At 41.3% G+C, this 18,137-nt stretch overlaps 3 protein-coding genes across 3 annotated transcripts in view; 2 read left to right on the top strand and 1 right to left on the bottom strand.

Moving 5' to 3' along the window:
* Positions 1-3,041: 3,041 nt before the first annotated feature.
* AFG2B (AAA ATPase AFG2B) lies at positions 3,042-10,075 on the top strand. The gene is made up of 8 exons (XM_009483619.2): positions 3,042-4,118; positions 4,951-5,136; positions 6,493-6,651; positions 7,156-7,365; positions 7,779-8,006; positions 8,119-8,253; positions 8,926-9,051; positions 9,733-10,075. The coding sequence occupies exons 1-8, from the start codon at positions 3,042-3,044 to the stop codon at positions 9,883-9,885; spliced, it is 2,274 nt and encodes a 757-aa protein (XP_009481894.2). The 3' UTR covers positions 9,886-10,075.
* Positions 10,076-12,020: 1,945 nt separating this feature from the next.
* Positions 12,021-15,893, top strand: COXFA4L3 (cytochrome c oxidase associated subunit FA4L3). Its single transcript, XM_075714555.1, has 5 exons — positions 12,021-12,063; positions 12,167-12,227; positions 12,505-12,593; positions 13,361-13,421; positions 14,097-15,893. Exons 2-5 carry the CDS (start codon positions 12,186-12,188, stop codon positions 14,163-14,165), a joined length of 261 nt encoding a protein of 86 aa, XP_075570670.1. The 5' UTR covers positions 12,021-12,063; positions 12,167-12,185; the 3' UTR covers positions 14,166-15,893.
* A 1,220-nt stretch (positions 15,894-17,113) lies between these two features.
* SLC30A4 (solute carrier family 30 member 4) overlaps positions 17,114-18,137 on the bottom strand; it is a 31,435-nt gene continuing 30,411 nt past the window's right edge. The window contains exon 8 of the mRNA XM_075714554.1: positions 17,114-17,253. Coding sequence (XP_075570669.1) covers positions 17,185-17,253 — 69 coding nt within the window. The 3' untranslated portion in view covers positions 17,114-17,184. The remainder of the gene's footprint in view (positions 17,254-18,137) is intronic.

The following is an 18,137-nucleotide window of genomic DNA, read 5'->3' as shown; positions in this document are numbered from 1 at the left end:
TGAACACAAGTTTTTAAAACCAAGCAGAGGGTCTACCACTTACAGTTTGGAACTCTGAAACACAAATCTGCCATTTTAAACAGAGTATGTTTTTTGTTTAACTGAGTACGTACTTGAGGGCACTTGTGTTTACGAGAACCTTTGAGGGAAAGAAATAAAACAAGAGAATGTGTTTATAAGACATTGGCTTGAAAATACATTCTCCTTCTTGGAATGAAAGCTCCTTATAATCTTTTGTCTGTATATTCTCTGGACAGACATTAGTCTGTCCCACACTAAATACCTAATATGTCTGCATAGTCTATATAAGCATATTCCATATAAGCATTTGCATACATGTGCAGTACAAAAGCGTGCTATGAAAAGAAAGATTAAGTAGATATCCAGGAGAAAAGGAACAGAAAATAAACACTGAAAGGAGAAAATTTGGTCATGAATTGGAAAGAAGTAGAACATGGGCCCTTTTGCACATAATTAGGCATAAAGAGAAGGCTTGCTGGTTTTCACACTGCTCAGCCCTACACCTTTGTTCTGTGTTCCTTCTCAGCATTTAAAATTAGCTGAACTGGCTGTTAATGCTGCCTGCTTTTGCTCGTATGGCTTGCTAAAATATTTTGTGTACAGCCCTTGGTTCAGTAAGGAATGTGACTAAGCAGGACACCATCAAAAAGATTTCCTAATGCTTCCCCTCCAGAGACCTTCAAAATACATGCTGGACAGTCTGTAGTCATGCTGTAAACCACCCTCTCTGCGTTTTCTGTGAATATAACATGTCTGACCAGTGTTGTGTATTTGACATCCCAATTCTTAGAATCGTAAAATCATAGAATCATTTAGGTTGGAAAAGACCTTTAAGATCATCTAGTCCAACCATCAACCTAAAACTACCAAGTCCACCACTAAACTAATTAAGGGTAGAGTAATAATTTCTTGTTTTCTGGCTTGGTGGCTGGATTATTTGTTAATTAAAGTAAAAACTAGGAATCATTAAGGTTGGAAAGGATCTCTAAGATCTTCAGTCCAACCATCAACCCAACACCACCATGCCCACTAAACCATGTCCCAGAGTGCCACATCTACCTGTTTTTTGAACGCTTCCAGGGATGGTGACTCCACCACCTCTCTGGGCAGCCTCTTCCAATGCTTGACTACCCTTTCCATGAAGAAATTTTTCCTAATATCCAATCTAAACCTCCCCTGGTGCAGCTTGAACCCATTACCTCTTGTCCTATCGCTAACTACTTGGGAGAAGAGACCAACACCCACCTCACTACACCCTCCTTTCAGGGAGTTGTAGAGAGCGATAAGGTCTCCCCTCAGCCTCCTCTTCTCCAGGCTAAACAACCCCAGTTCCTTCAGCTGCTCCTCATAAGGCCTGTGCTCTAGACCCTTCACCAGCTTCGTTGCCCTTCTCTGAACACGCTCCAGCAACTCTTGTTTTGTCTTTCTTGTATTGAGGGGCCCAAAACTGGACACAGTATTCCAGGTGCGGCCTCACCAGCGCTGAGTACAGGGGGACAATCACCTCCCTGCTCCTGCTGGCCACAGCATTCCTGATACAAGCCAGGATGCTGTTGGCCTTCTTGGCCACCTGGGCACACTGCTGGCTCATGTTCAGCCAGCCATCGACCAACACCCCCAGGTCCTTTTCGGCCAGGCAGCTTTCCAGCCACTCTTCCCCAAGCCTATAGCATTGCATGGGGTTGTTGTGACCCAAGTGCAGGACCCGGCACTTGGCCTTGTTAAACCTCATACAGTTGGCCTCGGCCCATCGGTCCAGCCTGTCCAGGTCCCTCTGCAGGGCCATCCTACCCTCGAGCAGATCGACACTGCCACCCAACTTGGTGTCACCTGCAAACTTGCTGAGGGTGCACTCTTGTATGCATGTGGTCTCAAATGAAGTCTGTATGTATTCAGTATATGTGTAACTTTAGTTACAGTGAAGCTACTTGCAAGAATAAAATTATGCACATACTAAATTTTCTAGACCATGATTTTATATTGTATCCCACAATGTTGACAGGTCTCCTGGAAGGTTTTTATAAAAGTACTGCACAACTTATGGCACAATTTAAGAAGGCGGCGGACCAAAAAGTTATACAATTACTTTTTCATAAACACTGACTGGGCGTTTGTCAGAGCAACATACTGCTACCAATTGTTGACTAAGTATCTATGTCCTAATTACTTGTATCAGCAGCTTCTCAAGGCACTTGTCTGGCTCCCCACTTGTTTTGCTTCATCATCACCCACAACTGTCTCAGCCCCAAGCGCTGGTGAAAAAGGTGCCACCCCGAGTCAAGGGAAGCACTGACAGGGGACACGGGAAAGGGGAAGCCCAAGTTTTTGGAACATGCATAAGAAGGGCCAACCCGACAAGCGGGAGGCGAAATGGGGGAGGCGAAATGGGGGAGGCGAAATGGGGGACGCGGAATGGGGGACGCGGAATGGGGGACGCGGAATGGGGGAGGCGGAATGGGGGAGGCGGAATGGGGGAGGCGGAATGGGGGAGGCGAGCGAGCCCCGCCAAGCCCAGCTCTGCGGAGAAGCAGCCGAGTGGCGATGAGGAGGGGGGTCAATCCACTCCGTCTGCGGGAAGAGGGCATAAGAAGCCGGGAGAGGGCTCGCAGCCGGGCAGCCCGTCACCAGAAGCCCGCATCCCGCCGACGGACAGCGCTCGGACAGCCCTTCACAAGGGACCACCCTCGGCGGCGGCTCTGGCGGCAGCGGGAGGGCAGGGACGGCGGCGCCCCGCCCCGTGCGCGCGCTCCGCCTCGGCGCATGCGCGGGCAGGCGCGGGGGCCGCCGGTCGGCGCGGTGCGGCGCGGCCCTTGCGCGGGAGCGGCCCGGTCCCGGCCCCGGCCCGGTGCCGGCCGGCTGGCCGCGGGGGTGGGAGCGGCGGGCGGGCCTGGTGGGCCCGGCGCTGGCGGAGCGGGAGGCCCGCGGGAGGGCGAGGCGGGTGAGTAAGGAGCTGGACGGGGCCGCGCGGAGGAAGGGGGTTGTTGCCCTCTCTGGTGGGGGGAACGCCACGCAAGTCCGCGATGGAGGCGGCAGCCCTGAAGCTGCTGCCCCTGGACCCGGGAGATGAAGGCAGCCAGAGGTGCAGGGTAGGGCCTGCCGCCCTCTCCTTCCTGGGAGCCAGGATCGGCGCCCCGCTGAGGATCTCTCTGCCTACCGGCTGCTGTTTGTGCACGGCGTGGCCCAGGCGCGATTTGGCGGACGGGTACCTGCAGGTTGATCTGACCTGCAGAACCGCGGGTGTAACTGCGAGGGACCTAAAGGGCCTCACGCTGGATGTCGGCCAGCTGAAGCTTCTGGCGTATCGCCAGTTAAAAAAGGCGACCGTGAAAGTGGTCCTTAAGAACTCTGCACTGAAAAAGTCGACTCCCAGAGTTGTGTTGCAGGAGGCGATCAGAGAACTGCTAAGAAATGTTTATGTTGCACTTCATTATGTTGTTACTGTTGCCCCAAATCTCGAAAATCCTGTGGTGTGTATTGAAATACTGTCTGTAGACCCCTTGACGGATGAAGCCGGACTGATAACCCCCCAAACAAGCATAAAAATTAAAGAGGTGGTCACTTTTGAATGGTACAGACATTTATCAGAAGATACCGCAAAAACTTCAATTGCGGGACTAGATGATGTGGGAAAGTCTTTGAAAGAAATGATTGATCTGCCTTTCCGCTTCCCAAAAACTTTTAAGCAGCTACGGCTTTCTGTCCCTAGTGGGGTGCTATTAATAGGCCCCCCGGGTGTAGGGAAAAGTCTTATGGTAAAGGCAGTAGCAAAAGAAGTGGGTGCATATCTGTTCTGCATCAGTGGCCCAGCCCTCTATGGTTCAAGACCAGGAGAAAGTGAAGAGAATTTGCGAAGAGTCTTTGAAAAGGGCAGAGAAATGTCATATGAAGGCCCAACCATTCTCTTTATTGATGAAGTTGACTCTTTATGCCCAAAGCGAGGCAGTTCAAACAATGCTCCTGAAGATCGCGTTGTTGCTCAGTTGCTAACACTACTGGATGGTGTAGGTAGTGAGGGTAAGATGGTCGTCATGGCAGCAACAAACAGGCCTGATGCTTTAGACCCCGCACTGAGAAGACCTGGCAGATTTGACAGAGAGGTAAGCAAACCCTGTTATTCATATGCTCTCTTTCTCCTTTTTGAGGTGGAGCAGGGGGCAGTTAATTTTTTCTTTTTAATGTCTACTAATCATGTTTAATAGTGGGATTCTGCAGGCTTGAGACGTATGTCTGTCTTTAGATCGCTGCAGCTTGGGTAAGGTAGGGAGCACGTTTTACTCAGGAAACTGAGAGCTCCATGTACTTGAAAATGGAAAACTTCTGCTAGCCTCATGGTCAAAAGAAAAAAGAACACGTGCAGTTATGCAGCGCACAATGCTTTTCCTTGTATTGTTTATTTTGCTGGCTAAATGCACTCCTGGGTCATCCAGTTTGGTAAAGTCCTTTAATGCTTTCACAGTTATAATTTTTGTTATTTTCCAGGATTTATAGATTATTGAGATATATTTTATGGCAGTATTTTACCAGGTTTTTAATAATGTATGAATGTTTATCTAATTGATTTGTTTTCCTTAGGATGAATCTAATTCAGCCTTTGTGATGCAAGGAAATTATTATTCCAGTGTTATGACTTATATTGAAATTACCTTAGAATAGGACTTGATGGACAGTAGCTGACAGTGTCTTATGAACAACTGTTTATACAAACACTGTTCACTTGGAAAGTAAGTGTAAATGAAAGGTACTTTTAATTATTTGTCATTTGTATAGTGCTGCTAATAAGTTTATTGTAAAATTCTTCAGTTGCAGTATAAGTGTGCATAAATCTTCAGTAAGCAGTATAAAGCAGGGACAAACTTGCTTGCCTAGGTCTCTAAAATAAGAGGAATGTAGCAAAGTACCTACTTAAAATTTTTATTATATTTGGTTTAGGTGATTATTGGGACACCAACACTTATGCAAAGAAGATCTATCCTGCAGTTGCTTACATCTAGCATGCCGATTTCTACAGACGTTGATTTGGTTAAACTGGCAGAAATGACAACTGGGTATGTTGGAGCTGACCTTACAGCACTCTGCAGAGAAGCTGCTATGCAGGCTGTGTTCCACAGCTCTTTGGTATGGTTGCAAATTAGTCAAGAAGAATGTCATTAATAATATGTACCACCCTTTCCTCATTAATACTTGGCTTTACTTGAAAAGCTCAACAAGTTGAAGAACTCACAAATTAAAATACTGAAAAACACCAACCGTGTTATAAACGTAAATACGCCATTTTGATAGTCCTTTCAGTTCTCACCTGAAAAGACTGTTTTCTCCTTTCTGGATGAAAAGCTTTGCTGAAAGTTTTTATCCTCATCATTATCTTTTTAGGATTGTGCAAAGCAGAGATTTTAGTCTTTTTTGGCAAACTAAACTATAATGTCCGCCAAAGCTCTCTTTTGAAGCTATCAGCAATTTAGAATTCTACTTCTTAATAATAGCAAATTAAAGTTTAGGTTGACACAAATAAATAACTGCTAGTAATAACAACTGTTATCATTTGGGTTGTATGGCTGGATATAACATTGTTAGGGACACAAGGTATAAAACTGCCCAGTGTGCAGAAATTTAACTTCTTAGATATTATAGATATGGAATTAGAGAATTGCTGTTTCTTAATATTCTTTCTACATGTTCTGACTTTTACAAGAATTGTGAGGTATATGTTTGCTGTGGTTTTTCATCTGGAATGGCTGAGCAGAAGTTTAAAGACAGATCTGCAACATTTCCAGAGTAAGAGCATCTACAGAGAATAGTAGAACCCTATGTCTTCACTCAGGGGTAGAAAGAAGAGAATATCGTATTTTTACAACTTCCATCTCCTCCAGATACCTTACAAGTGCTGAAAATAATAAACAAAATACATTGAGCCTGGTATCCCAGAAAGAAAGAGATGGACAAATGAGAATAATGGATAAGTAGATGGCGTATTTGTCTTGAGAACTGCAACCTCCTTTGTAAAATACATCTTAGTTCTTTTCCTGCATCTGTAGTTTAGTAATCGTATTTTCTAGACGATTTGAGATAAAGTACCTTACTTTCTCCAGTATGTGGTGAAAGTGGATGTTAGAACAACTTTATTTGTATTGAGGAGAATCTAGGAATTGGTACGTAGTAACCCTGAAACTAGCAACCATTTGATTTAGCAGATCACTGTGTAATGGAGCTATGATTTAGGGGAAAACAATAGTATTCTCTAAAACATTCATTTCTGTCAAAAATCTTTTTTCCTGTATAAAAACTTGCCATTAAAGAGATTATATTCTACTTTGTGTTACATCTTTGTGTCTGCAGTGCTTAAGTTTGTTAGGGTGAGAATTTGCTTCTTTATTAGTTGCCCTTGGCCTTTTGTGAAATGTTTTGCATTCTAATGCAGCATTATGAGTTATTATGTAAAAATATTGTTAATATGCTTTATCTGGGTTTCTCCAGGGTTCAACCGAAATGGTGATTAACATCGCAGATTTCCAAGAAGCTTTTAAAAAAATTCAACCATCCTCTTTTCGAAGTGCGATTGGACTAACAGAGTGTAAACCTGTCACTTGGGAGCAAATTGGTGGTCTTGAAAATGTGAAATTAAAGTTAAAACAGGTAACATATAAAATACGTTTAGATACACAGCTAGTTTCTAATAACCATGCCCTCCGAGGTATTCTGCATGCTGCATTGCAGAAATGAATTCGCTTGCAAATTACCTGATTATAAATTGTATTTTAAACATTTTTTTATGCTACATTAATTTACTACAATGTTTGTGAGTTAGAATACAGTCCCGAGATAGCACCACCAAGCGTAATATCGTGGGAAAATTAACACATTTTCCAGTAGCAGAAAAGCACTTAGCTTGCAGCCAGATAATTTGTCCGTTCCTGAATTTGTAGCCAGAGATGGCTTTTGCATATCATCTCTGTTTGAGACTGAGAGGAAACTTGAAGAAGGGGGGCATTATATGAAGGAAGATTAAATTAGTGTTCTCTGATTTCAAATTAACGTTTATACCAAGGAGAGGAAGTAATGTGCTCAGCAATTTTATTGATTGCCTGTGAACTCTAGGTTCGTTACTAAGTATTTCATCCCTTTTTTATGTATTGACAGAGTATTGAGTGGCCTATGAACTTTCCCCAGGCATTTGCTAGGATGGGCCTGTCTCATCCAAAGGGTATTCTTCTCTATGGGCCATCAGGGTGTGCCAAAACCACACTGGTGAAGGCTGCGGCCACAAGTTGTCACTGTTCCTTTCTCTCTGTAAGTGGTGCTGACCTTTTCTCACCTTATGTTGGAGATTCAGAGAAGATTTTGTCTCAGGTACAGTTTTTAATTTGTGTAAGGTCTATAGCTTATTCTTGCTTGATTTTTGTAGAGTATTAGTTAGGCCTAAATTTTGTTACTGAAAAGATGATAGTTCAAGCTCTCATCTGATTATTAAATAGAAATGGCTTACAGATTCACATTTATATAAACTGAGAATCTAGCCCTAAAATTATACCAGTTTTAAACTTTGAAAGTATTTCTACCCTTTTGCTTTCAGTTCACTTAAGAATTTAAGTAAGAAGCAGAATTTGCCTATAGTAAACGTAAGCCAGAATGGTTCTCGTGAATCTTTATGAATGTATCTTTAAAGTTAAGTAAGTAAAATACAGAGTATATGTAAACAGGTGTTTTCACCTTACCTGACAGAATGCAGATATTAACATTTTACTTTATTAATCAAAAAAAAGGTTTTTCGCCAAGCAAGAGCGAATACTCCAGCAATAATATTCCTAGATGAGATTGATTCTATCTTGGGATCTCGGTCACACTGCAAAACTGGCCATGGTGTCTCAGAGCGGGTTCTTTCTGTTCTTCTCAATGAGTTGGATGGTATTGGGCTGAAAGTCACAGAAGGAAGAGGAAGCAAACTACAGCTTGAGGGTCAATGTCAAGAACAAAGTGATGAGGAAAGAAAGGTATTTATGTTCCCTTTTCTATATGGGAAGAATGATAAGTGCTGTCCAGATGTTCCAAAAATATCTACCTTAACCATGTGGCACTAATTTGTTTATATCATCTCTTACTCAGCTAGAGTTTCAGGAAATTTTGAACAAAGATTTCATGGTAGTTGCTGCGACAAATAGACCAGATATGTTGGATGATGCCCTATTGCGTCCTGGAAGGCTAGACAAGATGATCTATGTTCCACCTCCAGATCTGAAGGTGATGTATTACAAATCCATACATGGCTTTAGATGGAGAGATACTGTCAGCATACTTTAAGAGCAAAAGGGGCATATTCCTATAATATATATAATAATTGATGGATGATTCACTGAAGATTAGTCACCAAACTCAAGGTACAATGAAGAAGTTTAAAAAGGAATAATTATATTTGTAATTCAAACACTAGTAACATTTTAATTGGTATATGTATTTATACTATTGTGTATAGAAAATAGGCAAAATCTGGAATAATTCTGTATTTACAAAATCAAGGTGCAGTTTAGGAAGTACCGTAACAAGTTGCTTCAAATCATTCTTGTGCCTTGTTCCCAAGGGTAGTGTAGCTACTTGTCCTGACCTTACCCCCCCAAAAAAGGAGTTGACCCAATGTAGGTCCAGTATGGACTCTTCAGTCTAAAATACTGTGTTTTCATAAAGTAATGAGTAACTGTGAATAACAGACTTTAATATATGAGCTAATACTTACTTTTACAGTTATCTCCATTAATAGCATTTTATTCATTCTTCCACCAAAAACATGTAGTTTTGGTTTTGGTACTCTTCTGGATTTTCCTTAGTTCTAATTTCAGATTTTTTACTGCTTTGGAGAGCAATTAATTATTGGTTGGTTTGGTTTTCTTTTCTTACATAATATGCACCAACTTACAGGGAAGGCTTTCCATTTTGAAAATCTGCACAGAAAAAATTCCATTAGATACTGATGTGTCATTACAAGATGTGGCAGTCCTAACAGACTTCTTCTCTGGAGCTGATATTGAAAATCTGTGCAAGGAGGTAAGAAATATTCATGGTTAATCTGTGAACTAAACCGTAAATGAAGCCTTTCAATGAAAAAGTAGAACTAACTCATAGATGTTACCAAGCCATCTGTAGTACGGATTCTTTCACGGTTTGTAATGAAAATATAAAGACAATGAGCAAAACAGAAGAGCTGAACAAGGGTTAATTCTTTAAATAAAAAAGCCAAGTGAGAATAAAAGCTTTCTGTGATAATTTACTAGACGTTAAGGAACTGTACTACCTTTTGTTTCACATGGCCCTTTCTAATCCAAGCTCACCTCTACATGAATTGTATTCTGTGTACTGCAAGCAACTGCAGCATTTGTAGCTGAAATTAGCATGTACTGTCAAGGCTAGAGAGAAAAAAATTGAGAAAAGAAACCCGTAAGTATTTGAGATAAGTTATTTAAAGGAAAGAAGACTAGGAGGAAAATCCAAAAATGTAAGTGATCACAGATATATTGTCTAATCCAGACCAAGTGAATAAAAAAGTTATAGTAATCTTATTTGATGTTTATCTATTGTTAAATAAGCATAAATTATACAATGTTGTTTTCAGATGCTTTACTTAAAATTTGGTTTCATGTAAAATATTTTAGAACACTTACAATAACTTCTCTGCAACTAAAACATGATAAACACTTCAAGTTGTTTTTTTTTCTTTTTCTTTTAAAGGCTGCTTTGTTGGCATTGCAAGAGAACGGACTTGAAGCAACTGCTGTAAAACATGAGCATTTTGTAAAATCATTGAGGACTGTAAAACCATCCTTAAACATAAAAGACCTGGAATTTTATGAAAAATTTTATAATCAAGAATTAGAATTATAGTCAAAAACGAGTGATGTGGCATAGGTATTTTTAAATATATTACAAAGACTTTGCAATGGCTTACATCTTTCCTGCTTTTTAATACTGTACTTACTGTAGTTTTCAATGTGTATGAAATACAGTAAAATTTCACTTGTTAAAAATCTGTGACTTCAATAATGGAGAATAAATCAAAATCTTGTTTGCTTTGGCTAGGTTTCCATCCGATGAAACGAGTAATTGAGATACTTAGATAAAGCACTGTGGAACAGCTTAGTGCTATTGTAGATTTCCTAGTTTTCAGTACAAACACTGGCATAATAAGAATATTAATTTAAAATGTGCTGTGAAGTCTCCAAAGCACAGGGAACATTTAAAAAAATAGAAGAGCTTTCAGAATGTTAAATAGGAGGAAGTGCATGCCATATTATATAAAATGTAAGGTGTTTTATATGTGTGTATCTACAGGCTTACTTTCTTATAAGCAGATTCCAAAATATAGTGGGAGCAAAAAGGTTGTCGGTGCTTTTGGAATAATTTTAGATCAGTTACTGCTTACTGTACAAACGTTTGGATTAAGCAGATACTAAGTCAGTCTGTAATCAATTCAAACTATAATAATTTTTTCTTTAGAGAAGGGATTTTGCTTTGTAATTGTTTCTGCAGAATTCTTTTCACCATCCAACCATTCTTTGTCAATATATTTTTGTAGGTTGTCTTCTAAAATACACAGATATATCAAAGGAATTGTTATTACATGTATATAAGCGTGCATTTTAACTTACCAGGGTAGGAAATTTTTAATATTTTTTTCCTTTTCCCCATGAAAATGCTTGTGAATGAAATACTCCACTGTCAAAGACAGTTTCTTATTTCAGCGAGGTTCTTAAGTTATAAGCCCATTAACAAATATTTCTTTCTCATAACAGGGACACTGGGGACCGCACTGCAGTGCGGTTTACAGTGAGAAGGATCACGAAAGGAAGTTCCAAGGCAGTTAGAGACTGCGGAGGGCAAAGGAGAGTAGTAGAAGCCATTGTAACTTAGGAAAGGGTTCAGATACAAACGACTGTCCTACAGCTTGGTGGCTTTGATCACTGTTTCCTAAGGAAGGACCGTCCTGCTGCTTTATTGCTGGCCACAAGTAGAGCGGTGCCACTGAATTTCCCAAACACCCAAAGGTTTCTTAGCAGCAGTGCTGGAGATAAAGTATGAAAACCCTCAACTCTTTTGCTCTGTTTTGCTTTCCAGTGTTTTAGAGTGCTGCTTTAGAATTGCCAGACCTGAAAGTTGTTCGGACAGCAAAATGCTGTCAGCTCCTTCATTTCAAAGATGCTGCGGCTTAACTTCTGTACTCGATCCCTAGAAGGACCAACAGAGCTAACTGTGCCCTGTGGTGTCCCCTCCTTGCTACAGGGAGCCAGCAGAGCATGCAGTAAAGGCAACCTCTCCTTCGTCTTAGTGCTTTCCGGTGGGCAAGAGGGAAAGGGAGAAACAGATTCACAGGCGGAGGGAGTCTGGTGGCACCACGCACCTCCAGCCTGCCCCGGCTAGGAGCATTTCTCGGGGGTTCTGGGAAGCGATTGGAGCTGTGTAACACAGTAGAGCAGTGGGAACCTGGCCCAGGGTTAAACTTCTGTTGCAGCAAAAGGGGACAGAGTGAAATGCACCTCGCTGAGCTCCGAAAAGAGGCAGGCAGAGGCCTTGCCCGTGCATTTGCCTGGATGGGCTGGTCTTCAGGCAGCTGGCGGAGAAGGGGACCGACAAGAAGGGACAGGAGAAATGGAGAAGCAAGGTTTCACTAAGGCAGTCAGGGAGAGGCAAGCAGTTGCGGAAAGGCGGCGGGAGGCGCCCGGGCCGCCTGCCCCGCTGCCTCCGGGCAGCTCGGGTCCCCGGTCCCCGGTCCCCGCCCGGGGACCCCTGGGCGCGCTGCTCGGCGCCTGCCCGCCGCAGGGCGGCGCTGCTGGCCCGCGGGCGGCTCCCCGCGCCGGCCGCCGGGGGGCGCCCTCCCCCGCGCCTGCCTGCCGGGGCGCGAGGCGCGGGCTGAGGGGCGCGGGCTGAGGGGTGGGCGGGCGCGCGGGCGTCCCGCCCTGCGTGGGCTGGGGCGCAGCCGGGCGGCGCCGGGCGTACATAAGGCGGGGAGCGGGCGGCCGGCGCCGGGGCCCTGCGGCAGCTGCCCGACCTTCTCCGCTCGGCCAGGTAACGGGGCCGCCGTGCCCTCTCTGCCGGGGCCGGGCTCTCGCAGCCCCGGGGTGGGGGGGTCCCGGCCCGGGGTGCGGTAACAGGGAGCTGTTTGTTCCAGGTCCGCAGCCGCAGCGAGGATGAACGCGAGCTTCTTCCAGATACTAAAAGCAAAAAAAGAAGTAAGTTTGCCAGAGGCGTTCGTTCTGTGGTAACGCGTCCCTTCGGCGAGGGGATGCGGCTGGCTCAAGCAGGTGCACGGGGGTTGCCATTGCATAACATAGCAAGGGGTGCGTGTAAGATGAAATTCATGTATTTAAAGTGAGGTGGTGTGAATAGTAGTGTACCTTTAACAGGTAATCGCACCTTAATTCCTTGTAACTCTCGCTCCCCTTGTTCGTGGCTCTGTAGCCAGGACGCTAGTTCTTAAACTCTTTTTCTCCGTTTTATGTCTTTCAGCTCATTCCCCTGGTTGGAGTAGTGTCCTTTGCAGCTATCGGGGCGCTCTCTTTTTCTGCCTATTCCCTATTCAGCAAATCTGATGTGATGTAAGCAAAATACTTATTGCTCGGAGTTTACCCTAACTTTCCTTGTTCGACAGAGGTATTTGACCATCATGTTTTGCACCAAAAAACCCCCAAAAAATCCACGTGGATGTTCCAGACTACTAGTAATGGCTAAGATACCTGCAGATTGTAAATACCGAAGAAACTAATTAATTCGGAGCGTAGTCCAAATTATTTCCTAACTTTTAATAGATTTTATTTTTTTCTTTGCATTAGGTGTAGTAGGTTTTAAATGTTCTTACAAAGTTTCAAATAATCAGACAGGTAGAAGACATGCACATACGTTGCAACTATGCTGTTGACTTGAATATAAAGAACAGCATTTGATAATATGAACTTATGGCTTGGCTGATAATTGGAGCTAAGTCCTATACTCTTGAAGCTTTGGGGAAATTTTTTATTTACTTTAAAGTGATTGGAATAGGCTTTTCAGATGTCAGGGTAAGAATCCCCTTACTTTGTCTCTGTGCCTTTATTCAGTTTTGATTTTTCAGCTTGCTTCTCGTACGATAACACATTATGCTTGAACAATGTTGGCCTGTTTGGTGCTTTGGAAGTTGCAAAGAAACCAAGCCATCATTGATTCCTACCCAAATGTAAAACAGAAATGCCCAAACCTGTAAACTTGTGTTTCAGGGAACTACTTATGTGAATAGTTCTACTGATGATAGACTACTCATGTAAGAAAAATGTGTGCAAGATCACACCCTGAAACATAGTATCTGATTTTGCTTTATTTTCTCTTAAAGCGTTAACAAGAGTGGCAATCCAGAACCATGGGAAACTGTTGATCCTACCAAGCCTCAGAAGGTAATTTGTACAAATAATATAGTCAATACAAATAGCATGAATTTCCAATGCAATGAATAGCTTTATTTAAATGTGTGAGAACCAGCAAAATATTAACAAGGAAACAAATGTAAAGCTGACATACATCTGTTTAAAAGTGGAACTAACGGCTTAATTCATTACTTTATGTAAAGTTATCTTCCCTCTACTACTTAATGATAGGGATTCAGCTATTACATTTTAGATGTGATCCTGAATTTATGGCATACTTCTGGTTGGTGTTCCCCCTCCGGCCCCAACATCCATTTACTCAATTCCATTGATAACAGTGGAAATTTGGAGTATGGAGGAAATACTGTTTACCCGTGCCTTGTTCCTGAATTAGAAAATTGACTGAGAATGTTTTTGAGTACTGCAGCCTGAAGGAAAAGTTTACTAGTAGTAGCATCTAGGATAAGGAAAAATAAAATTATTTGGCATTATTACTTCTTTACCATCCAAGTGATTTTATTCAACAAATTATTAAATATGTCATCAGTTGCTATTTTTGCTTATTTCTGAAAAGAAAATGTAAAGCTACTAGAAACTCTTCTTCACCAATAAGTTGATGTATGCTATGGGGAAGGGTGGGAGTGGAGTAAATGCTCACTGGGATTTTGCTAATTTCTTTCATATTTTGCTTTGACTTTCTTCCAGCTTTTAACAATCCATCAGAAATGGAAACCTATAGAAGAGCTGGAAAATGTCAGAAAGCTTACGAAGTGACAAGTTTCTGTTGCCTCAAAAAGGTACCCTATGAATCTAGTGGAATCACTTCTGCACAAACTTGACTACTGAAATCAGTGTGCGGAAATGCTTCTGCTACATTTTTAGGGTCTCCCTACATTTTTTGGACTCTGGATGAGGAGTTTCCTGTTGCCTTACAAGTTGGCATACAACATCCACACAGTCCAAAAATCTGTCTTAAATACTCATTTTCAGTAGGCATTTGATGTCAAATGTTGAATATTCTGATGATAATTATAGGTGGAAAAAGCCTTCACACTTTTTGTAGAATTTTGGTTTTCTCAAAATACATAATTTTGTAATTTTATATATTTTTAATAAAACATTTCAAGTTTTTACAACATTCCATGTAAATTCCATAAATGGAGATTACCCAAAAGCCCTTTTAAATTGGGATTCCTGGTCTGCTCCCCCTCTATACTGTATTTCAATGCTGTATACAGACCAAATAGTAATCATAACCAGAGGATGTCTTTGTATGGCAACATATGTGGTCGTAAAGTATACTTGCATTCATTTTCTATGTTAGATGTGATGACATTTTAAGTCAAAACTAATGTTCTGCTGTTAATACTAAAACTTACACATGCGCTCACCTTAACCCACCAAGGAGTCCAATAGATTATTTAAGTGTACATGTGAGACTGCAGAACATGAGAATTAAACATGGCTAAAAGGGAATTGGAAATGAGATAATTTCTGCTGTACTAAATATTGTTCATGTTTAAATTTAGAAAAAGTTACTAGAATTGGGAAACTTACATTATCTAAAACTAATTGCATAATGTTAATTTCTTTTTGTGCAAGGTGGTGCATGTGCAAGCTCAAATGTACTGCGCAGTTATCAATATTTTTAAACATTTCTAGATACATGCTATTAGGGACATCTGCTTTAACGAAGAGAAAATAACAGATTAAAATTAGGAATGACTCTATGAAGAGACAGTTCCTCTTTAAGCATCTGTGTGTTTCCTTATGGGCTGGCCAGGGAAAGAATGACACCTAGTAAATTCATGAGGCAATACCTGCACCCAATGGTAGAACAGTCTTTTGTGGGTGTTTTCTGTATGTGTCCCCTTCCAAGCAGTTTCACAGTGTATTATACAGTTGCTTGTACAATGGATGTTCAGAATGCGTATTGCTTTCTGTGAGGAAGAAAGGAAAAGTGAAACAACTGCTAGTTGGAAAAAGTCCTCATAAGTGAGTAATAGTGAAGTGCTTTAGGTTACTCTGCTGCAGCAAAGACAAAACTTAAGTTAGTAAAGCTGTCTCGCAAATTTTAAGGTAGCTTGGCTTCAGAAGCTTTATGTTTTCTTCAGATCTATTGATAGTGAGGGGAAAAAAAACAAAGTTAAAATGTTGTTTTATCCCATACTTGTGTGTAGATGCAGCGTAAATACTTGTTTATCAAGTAAGGATGACTCAGCAGCATTTATGTTTAAGAGAGGAACTACAAGACTTCAGAATACATTCTTAGCTTTCATTTTAAGGAATGACATTACAAGATGATTCGCTAGCATATAACCACAAAAATCCAGTGCTCTGAGGGATAGAAGTTTTTAGTATTTTAATAGAGAAATATTTTTAAATATTTTCTGTAAGTTATTCTGTATTTCCATATTTTTACTGGACTGTGTCAAACAAAACAAAAAGTGCTGTGCTCTGAGTTGATGCGTGAATTAAATGAGTTTGGTCTTCAGTAAATCACTTGTATGATCTGTAAATATTATGACCTAAGTATCTGTCAACATTAGGGAAATAAGTGCTAAGTCACTTTTATGTAATTTTTGTACTTAACTGCTTTTCAGTGGTGTCTTCCAGTAGCACATTAAGCAGCGTGACTGCCGTCAGTCACAGGTTGTTGCTCCTCTCATCCTGTGTTGAAGCATAATAGCAAAGGTATTAGAATGTTTTGCTGTGTTAGCTGGCCTTTTTTTTTTTTAATCTATAGATTTGTGGGGAGGATTTTGACATAATGTGAGAAATCAAAATATTTTTCTGCACTTCAAAAAAAAGATTGAGTATTGTTAAAGTTCTTGGGACAATTTTGTGTGTTCTCAGACTGTCTCTAAAAATATTCTATCTCCTGCAGATATGAGTGTTTTTTCTTCAAAGTAGAGCACACCAGAGCAATTATTGTATGTCCCGCCCCAACTACTCAACATAAATCTATAAAGCAATATAGATATTATTTCCTTGTTCTGCAAACATCAGAGTGAAGACAGTAAAGATTTAATTGGCTGGATTTAGTGAGCTGACTTTTATGAGAACAATAAGACTTCCATGTCCTGTGTTATGCAAACCCATGACTTTTTATTCCGTGGACAATTTAGAGGCCGTTGAAATAATTTAACAACTTTCTTCCTTCTCTCCATTTTGTCTCCTACTCCATTCAGTTCTTGGGGTTAGTTTTGGTTTTGGTTTTTTTTAAACAATCTTTTATCTTTGCTCACCCTGTCTAGTACTTTTCCACGGAACTATATCACTTCCAACTTTCATATGAATTAAAATGTTTAATTAAAATGTTCACTGGCTTGTTAGGTTTTCAAATATAGATTAGAAGAAAACATCACAAATATTTTTTTAATGGTTCTAACCACCATTAGAAATGCATCATCAGAATCTACAGACATGCTTTTCTCACTGCAGGTGGCTGTTAAGTAGTCTATTTGTAAATAGTTTTCTGGAAGAGAAGGTTGCTTTCTGCAGCTTACATGCAATTATTAATTACTAAATTTTGTTATTACAATAGTACTTAAAGGTCTTAATCCCAACAATACAAGATCTGTGGTTATCTAAGAGACGTGTTGAGTTTTTCATTTGGCTTGGTTTGCATTTGATAGCCCCAGTGTCAGCCTTTCTCTGTCTGATGTCCCTTACCCCCCACACTTCTCTACCACAAGATGCTATTAGTATAGTACTGTACTGTCTAGTTACTTAATTGGCACGTGTGGTTTCTGTAGAAAATAGTAACTTACAGAGGGGCCAGATGCAGTCATCAAAGGAAGTTGCTCATCCTGCAGTTGTCATCTGTCTCAGTGCAGAGGGTTATCGTCCCTAGGACTAGCTGTAGAAAACAAACAAGAGTAATGGGAATGAATCACTGGATCTGGCCACTATTTGGTGTTGGACATTTCCCAAAAAAGCTTTCAGATTAAACAAACATGGCCACGCTACTCAGTACAGTTTTAATTCGCTGTCCAAAGTCTTTGCTGTACAGCGCATCCCTGCCATATGGGGAGCACGCAAGATAACGAGATCACCTGAATGTGTAACTGAAATGGAAATAAAAAAGCGTTAGCAAGGAAGCCAACTCGGGGCGCTACAGTTGGACTAAGTAACTATTGACCTTCAGGTGCTGATGTGAATAGAGCGCAGGCAGATTGTTTGCTGAAAGCTATCTCCCACCATGAAACAGCCATCACCGCTAATTGCACGCTTCAAAGGAAGTCCAAAGAGTGAGCAGACGCCCAGTCCAACGAGCTGTTCTCCTGTGGTGCCTCGCCCTGATCAAAGATCACACACCTTTACAGCGCATTTCACGGAGGCTGTACCAACCCTATTTATGCTGTACCTTGACCTGATGACTGAAGGATATTGGTTCAATTAGCTTTTACTTTTAGATAACCTCATTAGTGTATGTTCTGGCCAGAGCTGTTAATGGGGGTGTAGTGTCCTTCTGCAGGGCTCACGAGGGATGTGTAGTCCATCTAAGGGCCCCTCATACAACACTGAGAGCCCAGGGCCTGTGACAAATTGTTGTGGTTTAGCCCCAGCCAGCAACTAAGCACCACGCAGCCGCTCGCTCACTCCCCCTACCCCGATGGGATGGGGGAGAGAATCGGAGGAGTAAGACTGAGAAACACTCCTGGGTTGAGATAAGAACAGTTTAATAATTGAAATAAAATAAAGTAAAATAATAATAATAACAATATAATAATAATAATAGTA

Source organism: Pelecanus crispus, chromosome 7 (genome assembly GCF_030463565.1).
Source record: "Pelecanus crispus isolate bPelCri1 chromosome 7, bPelCri1.pri, whole genome shotgun sequence".
Classification (NCBI taxonomy): domain Eukaryota; kingdom Metazoa; phylum Chordata; class Aves; order Pelecaniformes; family Pelecanidae; genus Pelecanus; species Pelecanus crispus.
This window is presented reverse-complemented; position numbering and strand designations above follow the sequence as displayed.

What these genes read in the sequence shown, in the direction of transcription:
- COXFA4L3 (XM_075714555.1), top strand. Translation starts at nt 12,186, where the DNA reads ATGAACGCGAGCTTCTTCCAGATACTAAAAGCAAAAAAAGAA. An exon ending in TTCAGCAAATCTGATGTGAT is followed by an intron (nt 12,594 to 13,360) that starts GTAAGCAAAATA and finishes TTTCTCTTAAAG; the next exon opens with CGTTAACAAGAGTGGCAATC. An exon ending in ATCCTACCAAGCCTCAGAAG is followed by an intron (nt 13,422 to 14,096) that starts GTAATTTGTACA and finishes ACTTTCTTCCAG; the next exon opens with CTTTTAACAATCCATCAGAA.
- AFG2B (XM_009483619.2), top strand. Translation starts at nt 3,042, where the DNA reads ATGGAGGCGGCAGCCCTGAAGCTGCTGCCCCTGGACCCGGGAGATGAA. An exon ending in CTGTGTTCCACAGCTCTTTG is followed by an intron (nt 5,137 to 6,492) that starts GTATGGTTGCAA and finishes GGGTTTCTCCAG; the next exon opens with GGTTCAACCGAAATGGTGAT. An exon ending in AAAGTGATGAGGAAAGAAAG is followed by an intron (nt 8,007 to 8,118) that starts GTATTTATGTTC and finishes TCTCTTACTCAG; the next exon opens with CTAGAGTTTCAGGAAATTTT.